Here is a 16,652-nt window from a genome sequence, read left to right as displayed (position 1 = left end):
TTTCATGGTTATACTATAAGTCAGTATAGTATATGAGGCCTTTCATGGTTATACTGTAAGTCAGTATAGTATATGAGGCCTTTCATGGTTATACTATAAGTCAGTATAGTATATGAGGCCTTTCATGGTTATACTGTAAGTCAGTATAGTACATGAGGCCTTTCATGGTTATACTATAAGTCAGTATAGTATATGAGGCCTTTCATGGTTACACTGTAAGTCAGTATAGTATTTAAGGCCTTTCATGGTTATACTGTAAATCAGTGTAGTATATAAAGCCTTTCATGGTTATACTATAAGTCAGTATAGTATATGAGGCCTTTCATGGTTATACTATAAGTCAGTATAGTATATGAGGCCTTTCATGGTTACACTGTAAGTCAGTATAGTATTTAAGGCCTTTCATGGTTATACTGTAAATCAGTGTAGTATATAAAGCCTTTCTTCTATCTGTCATTTGCTTTCAGACCTCCAGATTCTGACAATTGTAATCAACTTTATTAATCATTGAATTAGCCAACACATGGGTGAAGTTCGTCATCAATACTCTGAATCCATACTCTGAACCATAATTTCAAAAGCTTTTACTCAACTTTTTTGACAAGCTGCATTAAAATGTCCTCCTTCAGACTCAATGAGTTGGACTTGAAAGGTTCAAGTCTCAGCCGGGTATTTTATTTTGATATTTCTATTGATTGTCATGTGGTGATTTATGGCCCAGTGGTGTAAATACACTGGAGGCAGAGCCATGGAGGCCTTTTATTCTAGGGGAGTCAATTCTTGGCAGTGATTACATTCCAGAAGGAAATGGTCTTACTTATATATATATATATATATATATATATATATTCCTATATTACCTACATTATATTTGTCGTGAGATACTTCTTACATTAGAGCATATGCATTGCACCATGTTCTTTAAACTAGTACAGTGTTATTCACATGGTGTGACTATGGGAGGTAGATCTCCCTGAGCATCAAGTGCCCTATGTTTAAGCTTCCTTGTTGCATTTGCTAATATTGCATGTCTTTGAAAAGATTTCTAGCCTTTGGTGTGCTGGGTGCCCTTGCCTTGCCTGCCAGGTGGAACAGCCTGGTCTCATAGAGTAGACGTAACATAGTAAAAGACACTCAAAATAGCATGATATGTTGCATTTGGTATGGTTATATAAGACAGAATGTTACTTAAGGCAAAAAACAAATGGAGGGTGGTTGGTCGGGGTGAATGGGTTGGTGTATAACGTGAACGTCTAGCAATCCAAAGGTTCCGAGTTCGAATGTCATCACGGACAACTTTAGCATTTGAGCTAATTAGCAACTTTTTAACTACTTACTACTTTCTAGCTACTTTGTAACTATTTAGTATGATAGCTAACCCTTCCCCTGACCCTGGCCCTAACCTTAACCCTTTTAGCTATCCCTTCCCCTAACCCAAACCCTAACCTTAACCCTTTAACCTAACTCCTAATCTTAACCCTGCCTCTCACCCTAATCCTAACCCCTAGCCTAGCTAGTGTTAGCTAACGTTAGCCACAACAAATTGTAATTCATAACATATCATACATTTATCAAATTCGTAACATATTGTACATTTTGGAAAATGTGTACATGTTGTACATTTAGCAAATTTCTTACATATCATACAAATTGTAATTGATAACATATTATACGAATGCATGATGGACATTCACAAATTAATACATACCATACGAATCGTAACATATCAAACCAAATGGAGTGTCTCCGATTTACATTCAGAATAATACAAAATGCTCTGAAACCAGGTTGGGTGTAACGGAGCAGTATACCAAAGTGCACCAAGCCACCCCTTCCCCGGGATGGCAACAAGCCACTGAAGCGGCCCCTGCACATAATGGAACCTAGTCTCGCCAATGATTGTTTGGAAATGTGATTTTGATGCAGTGAACAGTTTGTGTCTGTCATGACTGATAGCATCTTTGTTTTGCGGCTAGTAAGGAGAGGTGCCAAGGGTACAGATAATGTTGGAATGCACTGGCTCTCAATGTTAAGCATGTGAGGTATGTGGGGGCATTCTTCCCTGAGGCAAACACATCCCAGTAGCCAATTGTTAGTTACAGCATCATATCAGTACACTGAAATGCATAGACGTAGTAAGGATTTATAAGAGTACAGACACTGTGTCTGAAATGATTGTGGGTACCTATGCAGATAAGAAAGCAACCTTTGAAGTAAGCAGGTATGTTAAGTATGAATTAGTCATAAGTCAGTGAAGAGCAGGGGATGTTTTCCTCTCCAGGGCTGACTACAGTACATTAACATTTCATAGGTCTCTCTCTCCCTCTCTCCCTCTCTCCCTCCTAGTGTGTACAATATTTACCTCCACATATCACCAGGCTGTTAGTCCCCAACTATCTACAGGCTCTCCAGCACAATGTATTTTGTTCTCTCTGGCTTGTAATCAATGGCCTCCTTCCTTACTAAGCACTGGGGTTATTGATGTCTTCACATTGGCTACGCTGTGCAGAGTGCGAAGCAGGTTGGGATTCCTGTCCTCTTCTTTACTGGCTGAGCTGTAGAGAGGATAGGGTCCTACCCACACCTGGGTTTTAGTGTTGAAAATTAATTGAATAGGAGAAATACTCTGAAGTTCTGTTACGATGAGATTGTGATAAAATATTCATTTGTTTAGTTGCATATATGAGTGCTACTTACAGAGTGTCCATGGTGTTCCGTACATTGTGTCCTCCAGGGCCCCTCCCCAAGCCCAGGCCAGAGCCTCAGAGCTGGAAGTGATCTCCCAGCAGGTGGAGGAGGACAACCAGTGTCACGCTCCGGTCCAGGTGGTCAGCTTTGCATACAGAGACCTGCCTCTGGCCGCGCTGGACATCTCCCTGGCCGGATCCCAGCTCATCTCCAACCTGGACGAAGAGGACAACAGAGAGGGGTAGGTGGACACAGAGATTGTACCTGAAAACATCTCCCCTGTGTGTTTGATAATTGTACTATTAGCATAACTGACACAGAACTAAGCACTATCCATAATCTACCTTGACAGAGAAAATGTTTGCCTTCATTCTCTATCATGCTAGTAATAGCTCATCATAATGGTACCTGACATGATACTGAATCACTCAAATTCAAATGCATCATACTGATGGTGAGGGATCCTATGAGGATATGTGTCTGTAAATACTTCAGTTTCATCCTTACATTGTCAAGGCATTAACTGATATGCCTGTGAGCCTACACTATTTGTCTCAGTGGCATCATTTCTCTTTGCTATAAAAAGATTCCTCCCTTCAACATGCACTTTTGGCTCAAAACAAAGAGTTTTGTAAGCGTCATATTGTTCCTGAAATGTCAGGCGCTGGTGGCTGTGTTGTCTATGCCCATGGGCCCTGTTTGTCCTGGCTGGACATGTTTCTAACATGGCCCTATCACTGCGCTGCAGGCTGAGTGTGTACAGGACACCCCCCCCCCCCCCCCCACCCCCCCCTCGTTCTGCCTATCCTCTCAGAAGCGTGACTCACAGGCCATTGGCGCACGGTAGCGCGGCGCTCTCATCTATGCAGAGAAAGTAGACAAACACTACAAGCTTCATTAGAGCATCCGCCCGCCATTCCACACCATCCAAGGCCTGCTCTGTTAGCTGACCTCACCACGCCCGGCTTGGACCTGGCCCGGCGCAGGGCTCTGTGGGACGCAAGGGGGGACAGATGGGTCCTAGTCCCACGCCACACACCCAGGCCACAGAGTGCAGGAGCTGGCAGCACTGGCATCACTGTGGGCATCTCAGGAGAACATGTCCATATGACACTCTATCATCCCAAGATAGAGCACACAGTGATGTGGAAGTCATGGGATATCAAGATGCATCTCTAAGGGATTTCAGAAGTCAGGCTTTTATGGTTCAGTCCCTGGCTAAATAGCTATTTGTTTTGATGAAAGGGAAAGGAATGATTTTCTGGGTAGGAATTATTTTTCCCTCCAAGCCTTTTTTCTCTGTAGCGCCATCACACTAATAAGAGAAGGCAGAGGTACCAGTGAAGCTGGAGATATGGCATGATCATTGAACTCTTTAGATTGGAATTCCAGATTTCCAAACCACAGGCATTCCAAGGCCTACTCGTCACCAGAGTTTCACTGTGGGCTCATGTTTCCCTCCATTGGAATCATTTGTGGAAACAGAGAAGTATGCAACCACGTCATGGTTTCTTGTTCACTCTGTGACTCATGTCTGTAGCATTAGAGGAATGACAGAGAGCTAGGTTGGTATTGCACATTGTCATTCATTGAAATATGAGTGTACGTTGTTATCCCTACACTTATTTTTTAAATGTAACCTTTATTTAAACTAGGCAAGTCAGTTAAGAACAAATTCTTATTTACAATGACGGCCTAACCTTGCCAAACCCGGACGATGCTGGGCCATTTGTGCGCCGCCCTATGGTACTCCCAATCACGGCCAGATGTGATACAGCCTGGATTCGAACCAGGAACTGTAGTGACGCCTCTTGCACTGAGATGCAGTGCCTTAGACTGCTGCGCCACTCCTTAACCATTAATATTTTTTCAACCTTGTCTTAATAGATGTAAAAGCAAGCTCTCCAAAGAATAATAAAGTGCTTTCTCTAAATGTAGGGTCTTATGTCACGGTCAATATTTTGCGTATACACAGGGACTGATTATCTAAAGTTCAACATTTTCCCTCATACTACCTCGTTTTTTTTTCTTGGATGTCCTTATAAGATTAGCTTCACAGTTCTACTAAACCAGACTGACATTCCAGACAATGACTAAACGTTGTTTTAAACCTGACAGAACACATTTCCTATCCCAACACCAAGTATGAACACAAACAGACCATTATTGGTCCACATGATCAAATGTTGATCTTCATCAACATGTTTCTTTATGTGTGATTTGGTTATCAATCACATGCTATAACATTGTTTACCATCAGCACTGGGAAGACTTTGGTAATGTTGATATACATTATGGTTTTTAGGTTTCTGAAATCAGGCTGATTGACACTAAATGGAGCCCTTAAAGAGTGCTTGGCTTTGTTGTGCTCTGTATATCAGTGAAACGGAAACGATAGAGTCTTGGAGTGCATGTGGTAGGTTTTGCATTGTATCTAGCTGCTGCACATGGCATTCTATCAGCAGACGTGGGCGATTATGTAGGAGGTGGATGTTCTTGCGGACTACAGGGGGCACATGCAGTACTAGCAGATTCAGAGCAGTGGTGAGCTCTGGATTTATTAATAGACTCCTGGATGGAGCTACCTTCTTGCCCAGAACATGCTAGAGACTACGGTGATGTGGCCTGCTGCTTTCCTCTCCCATCACCTTATTTAACTCTTCAGATTAACCTGTCGTATGCTTTTGTCATGTTATGACGTTCAGCTTCTGAAAATCATCATCACAGGGTTGTGACTTTCAAACCTTAGACCATAGAAAAGGCAGATCCCAGCCTGTCGTTGGTCAAACTGAACTACACACTTACAGTCTGGTTGTTACAGGCTATTTAGCAGTTTGTGAGTGGAACCGGATTATGTATGGTCGTTTGGTAGAGATGTGAAGCTGCATTAAGGTGAGTCTGTGTGTGTGATGCCCTCTTAGTGACCTATATGGTGGGTTGACCCCTCAGACCAAGACTCAGTGGAGTCCAGGAGCGTCATTTCTAAACATTGCACATATACAAAATATACCACAAAACATGCGTTGGAATTTATAAAAACTAAACTTGCTGGGAGAATTCCTTGCCTCCGTGCAAACTTTAAACCATGTGTATGCACATTTTTCTTGTGGTTTAAGTATTGTATTGCAGGCAGGCAAGTAAGTATTTTGTGTGAATGGGGCATAGGATGAGACACTTATTCATAAAACATTAAAAAAGGAAAAAATAATAACAAGTTGCAGCCATTTGAAATTAGTGAGAAGAGAGAAAATGTGTGTTTATTTTTGGAATCTAAAGTAATTAGACATAGGAATCTATTTCCTATTTATTTTATTTTCATAACCATTGCAGAATAAATTCCTCACCTTTTCTGGCCGTGATGGCTTCATATTCCCGAGGTAGCCGTACAACGAATTACCATGCACATCTCTCATTTGGGCCTAGTAGCTATGTATTTCAGGTTTTGCTGTATGCGATCCCATAGACAGCGCGGTTTATAATGCACAGTCAAATTTAATAGGTGAACAGACAGTTGATCTTTTACATTGAAGTATACATGTATGCTACTACTGTAAGTACTGTAATAAAAAAATACACTAGCCTAGTCAATGTTTCAGACTTCCGTCCAGCATATTCAAGTTGGGGGAGAAAGTTGAAGCAAAACAATGTTGAATTCAAAACGTTCTTCTGACAGGTCGACAACAATTGTATTTTCTTTCAGAAACTGTCACAGTCCTTTGCATAATACAGAATAAGTTAGTGCAAAAGATGAAAAGATTCTGCCAACACCTCCAAAAACATTAGATAAAAGGGGCATTAATTCCAATAGCTCCAAATTATACAGCATTCTTGTCACCATAAAATGTGATTTTCTGGATTTTTGTTTTAGATTCCGTCTCTCACAGTTGAAGTGTACCTATGATAAAAATTACAGGCCTCTACATGCTTTGTAAGTAGGAAAACCTGCAAAATCGGCAGTGTATCAAATACTTGTTCACCCCACTGTACATACACATATGCATACATATACACATATATACATTCACATACCTATATAGATATACATACTTTTTTTAGAATATACCTTTATTATTCCCCACAAACCCTACCACCCTTCCCCCAATTGGAGTAAACTAATAAACAATAACACTTAGGCTTCTACCTTCAGTTTATACATCTTATACACATTTTACAGACACAATCTATTTTACAATAGTTATATTTTGTTTGTTTTTAGTCCTTCCTCTGTTTCTGATGTCCATCCAGTTTGATTTCTATTTGTAACTGTGCCATTTCACAACATTTCTGAACCTATATACATTTTACAGACCCTGTATGTTTTACATTGGTTATCTTGTTATTAGTCCCACCCTTCAGCTTCATTCAACCCCTCCCATCTATCTCTTAACACCCTCCATTTTGGATTTCTATTTGCCATATATTTTTCAACTGTGCTGGGATGCTTCACAAAAGTACTGAACCTTTCTGTTCTCATAGCTTCTACAGATTGCGAATTAAAAATAAAATGTTTTATATAATAATTATTAATTGATTGATTGATTGACTCTGGCTTTTCAAATCACCCAGTATTGCTATCTGCAGCGTTAGTTCTAGGCAAATGTTGCAATTCTTCAGCCATTCCTGGACCTATGACCAAAAACGAGCTGCATATGGACAATACCAAAATAAATGATCTAATGACTCTGCCTCCTCACAGAAAAATCTGCACAGCTGGGAAAATTGTATCCCCAATATTTATATAACATTATATTGGTTGCAAGAAAAATTAGAAGTTTTTAATCCGGCGTTGTTTTGCGTATCAATTCATAAACCATGTGCCATGGAACAGGTACATCGAAATCCTCTTCCCAACTATTTTGCAATTTAAATGGGACAGCTGTCAGTTTTTTGGTCCTTAAATGAAATTGGTATATGTTTTTATTTATCACACTTTTCTTTAACCATTTATGTTCTTTAATGCAGGGCTGACATACAAGTTCCTTACTTTTTTCCCCTTCTACTTGCCTCTTCCATTTTTGTGGTAATGCTGCAATTAGTTGGTTGTAATTTTGGGTAGAGCAGACATTTCCATATGTCTGTGTTAGCTGCATGTGTGACATCACTCCACCAGTCCTATTTATGATATCATTCATTAAAATGATACCTTTTTTAAAAAATGTCTTCGAATTTTTTTTTTTTTTTTAAATCAATTAGTATATTTCAGTTTAACAACAATATTTGTTGTATTATTTGTTCTGTCTTTTCAGGTGGATTAAAATGAAATTGCAACCAACTTTCTAAGGCTTGTTTAAAAAATAAAGATATTTTGGAGATTATTTCCTTTTCAAACAACCGAAAGTGAGCAGGTGTAATCTGAATAAAGGGAAAAGGGCCATTCTTGAACATGGGATGAGACATTCCTACCAATTTACTAGAGAACCAGTTTGGATTTAAGTATAACTTTTGTATGACTGATGCCTTTAGTGAGAGGGCTAATGCTTTAATATTTAAATTCATATTCATTATATAAATAGGCCATTTTAATTTTGTCTGGCTTGCCATTCCAAGTAAAATTGAAATTTAAAAAGCAGGTCAGGTGCTAGGTGTAGGCAAAACCATAAGCAAATAGTGGTATGACTAAAGAGTTAATCAGGGTGATTTTTCCACAAATAGACAGGTATTTTCATTTCTTATCTATTTTTGCTAACTTTTTATAAAAATGTATTGGAGTGAGATCAGTTTTTTCTTTTGGGATTTGTATACTGAGTATGTCCACATCTCCATCAGACCATTTAATTGGTAAATTACATGATTATGTTAAATTAGCATTTTTTTGTGATCCAATACTTATCATAATTTGGTTTTAATCCAGAGAGGATAGCAAAAGTATCCAGCTCCTCTATAAGGCTGTGGAGAGATTCTAATTGTGGTTTTAAAAGAAAACATGAATCATCAGCGTACAATGACACCTTAGTTTTTAAGCCACGGATTTCTAATCCCTTAATATTATTGTTGGATCTAATTTTAACAGTTAACATTTCGATGGCCATAATAAATAGATATGCCGATAGTTGACAACCTTGTTTTACTCCTCTAGATAGTTTAAAACTTTCTGAGATTTAGCCATTATTTACTATTTTACACCTAGGGAAACTATACATAACTTTAACCCATTTTATAAGAGATTTCCCAAAATTGAAATATTTTAGGCATTTATATATAAACTCCAGTCGTACTTTATCAAAAGCCTTTTCAAAATCAGCTATGAAAACCAGGCCTGGTTTCCCCGACATTTCATAGTATTCTATTGTTTCCAGTACTTGTCTTATATTATCTCCAATGTATCGTCCATGTAAAAAACCTGTCTGATTAGGATGAATAATATCTGACAATACTTTTTTTAATTCTATGCGCCAAACATTTTGCTAGGATTTTTGCATCACAACACTGAAGTGTAAGAGGCCTCCAATTTTTTTAAATGGACTGGATCTTTATATATACCACTTGGGTCCTGTTTCAGTAATAATATCAGACCTTCTTGTTGCATGTCTGATAATCTATAATTTATATAAGAGTGGTTAAAACATGCTAATAATGGTCCTCTGAGTATATCAAAAAAAGTTCTGTGTACTTCCACTGGTATACCATCCAGCCCTGGAGTTTTCCCAGCCTTAAAGGCTTTAACTGCATCAAGAAGTTCCTCCTCTGTAATTTGGCCTTCACATGAGTCTTTCTGTACAGATGTTAATTTTACATTATTATTAGGAAAAAAATCAATACAATTAGTTTCAGTTAGTGGAGATGGAGGAGACTGAAACGAAAACATGTTCTTAAAGTACTTTACTTCCTCTTCCAAAATATCATTCGGTGAATCATGTGGGAACCTATCATTTGTAATAAGTTTCAATAACATAAAAATAAAAAAATCGGTAACATTTCTATATTGAAGATTGAAAAGTAATTTGGTGCATTTTTCTCCATATTCCATCCAGTTCGCTTTATTTTTATAATATATTACACTGGATCTTTCTTGAATAAGTTCCCCCATTTCTTTTTGTTTTTCCTCTAACTTATTCTGTGCCTCTATGGTACAGTTTTTATTGCTATCTAACCTTACTGTTAGTCCTTCAATTTCCTTTGTTAATATGGACTCTTTTGATCTAAATTGCTTTTGTTTTATAGATGAGTACTGAATTGCATGGCCTCTAAAGGCACATTTAAAAGTGTCCCATACAATAAGGAGATCTGCTGTGCCTATGCAATGTCTGAAAAAGTCAGTTATAAATTCTTGTGTCCTAGTTCGAAACAATTTATCATCTAGAAGGCTTTGATTCAATTTCCAATATCCTTGCCCACGAGGAAATTCTGTGAGAGTAATATATATGCCAATTATGTGATGATCCGACCGCATTCAGTTTAACAAGTTTTACTACGGGTCTGATTTATAACAGGAACAGGTATATGTGTGGCATGCGCAAAGTTTTTAAATCTCAATATTTTTATAAATACGTATTATTTTCAGAAGTGGGGCATGCATTTATTTAGTGTAAAATTCACGCAACGGTTATAAATTAGGTCCCAGGCCTCTCCAGAGCTACCAGTTCGGCCAGGGCACCTTTCTGAGCTGCCAACCCAGGCCCACAACCCCTCTCTGGGTATATCATCGTCAAGATCAGCATGCCACCCCTAGTCCCAAGCTTCTAGCAGCTGGAACAGCAGCATATGCCACTGATCTCAACGGGCCAGTGTGATGCGCCGCAGCAATGGCAGATGGTTCATGTGGGTCAACCTGGTATTGTGACTGGAGGAGAGCGAGAGAGGAGGGACTCTCACCCTGCTCCCACCGTCCCATTCATTCACAAAGATGCCTGCCAAAGATTAGTGTGAAATGGCTCCATTTAATGAATGTGGACTGGTCTCCATGTTGGGTGGAGGTGGAAGGACTGACTCTGTGGTTTGCTGGCTCTGCAGTGAGAAGCACAGGGCTGATACATTCAGTGATGGTGAGAAGTATGGTATTAGATTAGCTTACACATGGCCAGACTAGTGCAGGGTAGATTGATTACAAATTTGCTCTGAGTGCCCTACTGGCATCAAGTCCTCCAGCTACTTATCCTGTAACCGTTGAGACATGACTGTTGCTCAGCAAAAATTATACAAACGATACAGTTAATGATGCACTCACTTGTACATTTCAACAGACAGTAGAATTAAGATTGAAGTGATATGAACATCACAGAATGTAAGAATACAGTACAGAATGAATTTGAACTGAATCTTGGCAGGAGTAATATATATCAGCAGAAGCCAGAGTCATATTCTACCTACCTGGTATCTGTAGATGGATTTCTGAAAAGTAGTAGAGGGGAGTCAAACACACAGAAGAACAGTCCTCTCCATCAAATTGGCTGTGCAGCAGGTACCACATGACGGGGAGCACAATAGATTACATTTAAGGGCATGGTTTGAGGCTTTGTTAATATTCACAGACATGCAAAGGGCTAGATTGCTTTTTGGGCTGAGAGCAAGAGAGTTCAAGTGTCCTGGTGAAAACTCTTTCTTCTGAACCAGCCCGTCTGCTGCACTGCAGATGTAGGCCGATCCATCTTCATTTGCCTTATATTAAAAGCCTATTTCTTCGGCAAAGAATAGCCTGAATCCCTTTTGGCACTAAGCTCACTATATGTCATGGTACAGGTGTGCAAAAAGAATATCCAAGTTATGTGGCATTTAAAAAAAATCAGTATCATAGGAGTTTGAGATTGAGTGTAGGCTTGCTTCCTGTAACAGGTGCACGTGTCAGAATGACTGGCAGTCGCATGTTACTGTATATTTACAGAAGTCCAATTAGTGATGGAAGATAAACATTTCAAATCCCCCATATTCCTACCTGTCACATGCCTCTCTGGCTTCTAGGTCACCAGGCTGCTCGTTATGGCGCACACCCGTCACCAGCTGTACGGGCATAATGACACTCACCTGGACTCCATCACCTCCTTGATTACCTGCCCTTTATATGTCCCTCCCTTTGGTTTCTTCCCCAGTCGTCATTGTTGCTGTTTCTGTTCCAGTGTCACGTCTGTGCGTTGTTTGTGTTTCTTGTTTTGTATTTAGTTGTGTTTATTTATTAAAACACTCACTCCCTGAACTTGCTTCCCGACTCTCAGCGCACATCGTTACACTTCCAAATGAACTTGGACTTTTCATTGTATAAATCCCTGCAAATTACTTGCCAATTCCCCTGGCGTTAGTGTGATGAATTGTTAATAAATGTGGAACCTCTCAGATGTACAATTGATTACCTGTGATAGCAGCAGAAGCCATATTCAGCATATTTAGTACTTAGTTGGTTTTCCTCTCTCAGGGACTGATTCTATTGGCTGTGTTGATGACACAGATGATTCAGCAGTGGTCTCAGGGATTCTGCCAGTGGTTACATTGACATTTGTAATGATTTTAAAACAATAGAGTGCAATTGTCTTTGCTTTTTTTGGAGGAAAGCAATGCCTTTTTTAAGTGCTTGGATAGGTAGTGGGTTTGTCAGGAAAAGACAGCAAGAAGCCTTTGCAGACAACAAGGAAAGAACTTCCCCAAACTAAAGTTAGCTGCAGGCTCACAGTGCTAGTCCATTTTCCTCTGCCTATGCATGCTGAGTTCAGCAGATTGGTGTGAATTGGTTGGAGTTTCTACATGGAGAACCCATAGAGCCATGAAGTTATCAGAACAGAGGGAGAAGTATTAGATAGGCTTGGACAGGTTTAACAATCACTTCCTTTGTTGGTGGAAGCATCTCACATCTACCTCATTACCATATATTTACAGGTTTTAAAATTGAGGGAACAACAAGGCTGGCCCAATCCATTTTCAAACTGATTTACTGTTTGGAATCAACGATAATGGTGTGACTGATGCCATAGGTCTGGTTCCTAATGCCTTGGAGTTTTTCAGAGAGAGCAGACTGGTTCTGGTGTAAATGTGCAATTGAGACGTCAATCAAGAGCTTTGATCAATTTCAGAACATTGGCACAGCACACCTGTTTCAGAGCTCCCCATTTAGCCCTTTTTATACTTACACTTTGGCTTCAATGGAGCTTTTCTTAAAACTGAGTGTGTGAGGATGTTGGTCTACTGTTGCCTCATTCATTCATGGGTGAAGTAGGCCAAATGCTGCTCTTGTCAATTTCCTTTCTTTTTCGCCATCAGACCTGCCTACTTATCACTTAAAATTTTGTTTTTGTGTTTCATTTCCAAGTTTTTTTTACACCAGAAGGTGATTACACAGAATTATAATACAATGTTACATTTGGACATTTCCAAATGCAAAAACCTGCTAATGTGTGTCCTCTATCTTTAGTAAAAGTACAATAATGACAAATTGCAACAGAAATAATGTATTTATTATTATTTATTTAATGTTACAATATTTGATGTTACAATGTTTTTCAGAGGAAAGCGAAAAACCAGAAACTCATTTAAGCCAATATGGAGTAAACAGGAAAATTCTTCCCTGATCTCTTTTATAAGACAATCGAGCAAGCTCCTGGAAAATACACAAATTATCAACATATATAAATTAATAACTTACTTGAAATGTTACTTTTAAGGTTTACTGACGATAGGCCCAGTACTAAAATATCTGTAAACCAAAGTGAGTTATCACAAAAGATAAGAGGCAACGTACCTCATAGTAAACGTTTAGTAATGATGGAAAAGCTAAATAAAATAACTGTTTTAACATTTAAAGTTGTTCTTACAGATGTAGGATCTTAATTTGAGCCAGTTTGCTACAGCAGGAAAATAATCCTGCAGCAACAGGATGTTATGAATTATTATGTGAATTATAAGTAATGGACATCTTTGTAGAGGTTGCTAAATTTTTTGTTAAGGCAAATCAAGTCATGACGTTTGAAAGTGGAGATGTTTAACTTTAGAAGCGTTTGTAAAACTCGATTACACTGCAAGTTTACATTTCCTACTGTGCAGGAAAATTCTCAGAAACAAAAGAGTGATCAAATTAAGAACCTACCTGTACATGGTAAATGTCATCTTGGTATTGGAGACTCAGATCTTGGAGACTGGACAAGAAGCAGGTACGATTGGGGCAGAAAAGATCCAGAAGCTGGGCAGGGTCACAGGCAGAGCAAGACTGGGGGCCTGGGGTTGGACAGGCCAGGCACCAAGCCAGGCAGGGAGGGGTTGACGTCAGGCAGGTGGGTGCTACCTAGAGGGGCTCAGAGCCCCTCATGCAGTGGGAATGAATCAGAAAAGCGTAACATGGAGTTAGTGGCAGCGGGGCCAACAATCATACTCATCAATAACTATGAGACTACAGGCAGTACAGAATAGAAGACAGCTGCTACATACAGTGGATTCAGAAAGTATTCAGACCCCTTGACTTTTTCCACATTTTGTTATATTACAGAATTATTCTAAAATTGATTAAATAAAATATGTTCCTCATCTATGTCCACAGAATACCCCATAATGACAAAGTGAAAACAGGTTTAGAAATGTTTGCAAATGTATTAAAAACAAAAACAGAAATACCTTATTTACATAACAATTCAGAACATTTGCTATGAGACTCGAAATTGAGCTCAGGTGCATCCTGTTTCCATTGATCATCCTTGAGATGTTTCTACAGCTTGATTGGACTCCACCTGTGGTAAATTCAATTGATTGGACATGATTTGGAAAGGCACACACCTTTTAAAATAAGGTCCCACAGTTGACAGTGCATGTCAGAGCAAAAACCAAGCCATGAGGTCGAAGGAATTGTCCGTATAGCTCCGAGACAGGATTGGGTCGAGGCACAGATCTGGGGAAGGGTACCAAAACAATTCTACAGCAATGAAGGTCCCTAAGAACACAGTGGCCTCAATCATTCTTAAATGGAAGAAGTTTGGAACCACCAAGACTCTTCATAGAGCTGGCTGCCCGGCCAAACTGAGCAATCGGGGGAGAAGGGCCTTGGTCAGGGAGCTGACCAAGAACCCGATTCTCACTCTGACAGAGCTCCAGAGTTCCTCTGTGGAGATGGGAGAACCTTCCAGAAGGATAGCCATCACTGCAGCACTCTACCGATCAGGCCTTTATGGTTGAGTGGCCAGATGGAAGCCACTCCTCAGTAAAAGGCACATGACAGCCCGCTTGGTGTTTGCCAAAAGGCACCTAAAGGACTCTCAGACCATGAGAAACAAGATTCTCTGGTCTGATGAAACGAAGATTGAACTCTTTGGCCTGAATGCCAAGTGTCACATCTGGATGAAACCTGGCACTATCCCTACGGTGAAGCATGGTCGTAGCAGCATTATGCTGTGGGGATGTTTTTCAGCAGACTAGTCAGGATCGAGGGAAAGATGAATGGAGCATAGAACACAGAGATCCTCGATGAAAACCTGCTCCAGTGCACTCAGGACCTCAGACTGGGGCGAAGGTTCACCTTCCAACAGGACAACGACCCTAAGTACACAGCCAAGACAACGCAGAAGGGCTTCGGGATAAGTCTATGAATGTCCTTGAGTGGCCCAGCTAAACTCGGACATGAACTCAATCGAACATCTCTGGAGAGACCTGAAAATAGCTGTGCAGCCACGCTTCCCATCCAATCTGGCAGAGCATGAGTAGATCTGCAGAGAAGAATGGGAGAAACTCCCCAAATACAGGTGTGCCAAGCTTGTAGCGTCATACCTAAGAAGACTCGAGACTGTAATCGCGGCCAAAGGTGCTTCAACAAAGTACTGAGTAAAGGGTCTGAATATTTATGTAAATGTAATATTTCAGTTTATTTTTAATAAATGGAAAAACAAACGTTTCTAAACCTGTTTTTGCTTTGTCATTCTGGGGTATTGTGTGGAGATGGATGATTTATTTATCAATTTTAGAATAAGGCTGTTAACAAAATGTGTGAAAAGTCTATTCTGAATGCACTGTACAAAAAAACTACACACCACGAAAGCAGTACTGAAACCACAGGCAGTACGCTTAAAATATAGTAGACAGTGCTAACCTAAGTCCCTCCGTAAAATTAAATCAATAGAAAAACTCTTTAAACATGCATCCTCTTCCAAGAAAAGAAAGGAATACAATGCAAATGCAGCTCATTCAAGACATGCACACAGCCTTGTTGTAAAGAGTAAAACATTTCAACAAAAAAACGACAACAAAAAAAACATACATTATGAGGGGATAAACGCTAATGTCGTTGCCGGTACTCGAATCCCTGTCACCATGATCGAGTGCAGCAACTGTAACCGCTGGCCAGAGAAAACATTGACTCTCTTTGAAGAGCAGTTGGCGGTCAGATTCAGCGTCAGATTAAAATGTGAGGGCGATCTGGCTGTAACATGTCACGCCATTTATCGAGTTGATTAGGCTGGCTGGGCAGGCGTCACCTTTCTCCCTCATCACTCCTTGTGTGTCCCTGCTGAAGCCCGTGCTTTGAGGAAGAGGACCATACTTCCCCATTAGTAGACGTGTAGCTGCACTCCCCTGCTAGAATCTCCAAACGAGCTCCAGGCCCAGTTGTAGGAGAAACGTAGGGAAGTCAAGCTCTAAGACATATAACACATCCAAATGAGCCACTGCATGTGGCAGTCTAACAGCAATTCAGAGGGGCTAAATGGTAACGTCAGCACTCGAACCCCGGTCATCAGGTCCGAGGGCAGCGACTATGTCTAAGAGCAGCCAACATAACCACTGGCTCAAAAAAAGTGAACTCTGTTGGGAGAGCAGTTTGTGATCATAAAAATATCCGATTTGTTATTCATTACACATGGCAAATAAAAATAAAATAATGTCTTACCTCACACATCCAACACTCATCTTTGACTTGATAGGCTGATAGAAGATTCCTTGCTTCTGGCTGAGTTGATGATTCAGATGAAACACTTCATGGTCACCACTTCGTTTCTCCTCTCCAGAGTTACTACCGTAGCCATATCATCCTCCAACGGGGACTGCGAGAGCTTCACATCTGTACCTAC

The 16,652-nt window shown here is 40.0% G+C and overlaps 1 protein-coding gene across 2 annotated transcripts in view; it reads left to right on the top strand.

The window, feature by feature from the left end:
- LOC115196752 (transmembrane protein 266-like) overlaps window positions 1-16,652 on the top strand; it is a 50,404-nt gene that overhangs the window by 9,381 nt on the left and 24,371 nt on the right. For both annotated transcript variants that reach the window (XM_029757629.1, XM_029757630.1), the window contains one exon: window positions 2,735-2,929. In XM_029757629.1, coding sequence (XP_029613489.1) covers window positions 2,735-2,929 — 195 coding nt within the window. The remainder of the gene's footprint in view (window positions 1-2,734; window positions 2,930-16,652) is intronic.

This window comes from Salmo trutta, chromosome 7 (assembly GCF_901001165.1).
Source record: "Salmo trutta chromosome 7, fSalTru1.1, whole genome shotgun sequence".
In the NCBI taxonomy this organism is placed as follows: domain Eukaryota; kingdom Metazoa; phylum Chordata; class Actinopteri; order Salmoniformes; family Salmonidae; genus Salmo; species Salmo trutta.
Note: the sequence above shows the minus strand (reverse complement) of the source record. Positions and strands in the feature narration are given on the sequence as shown.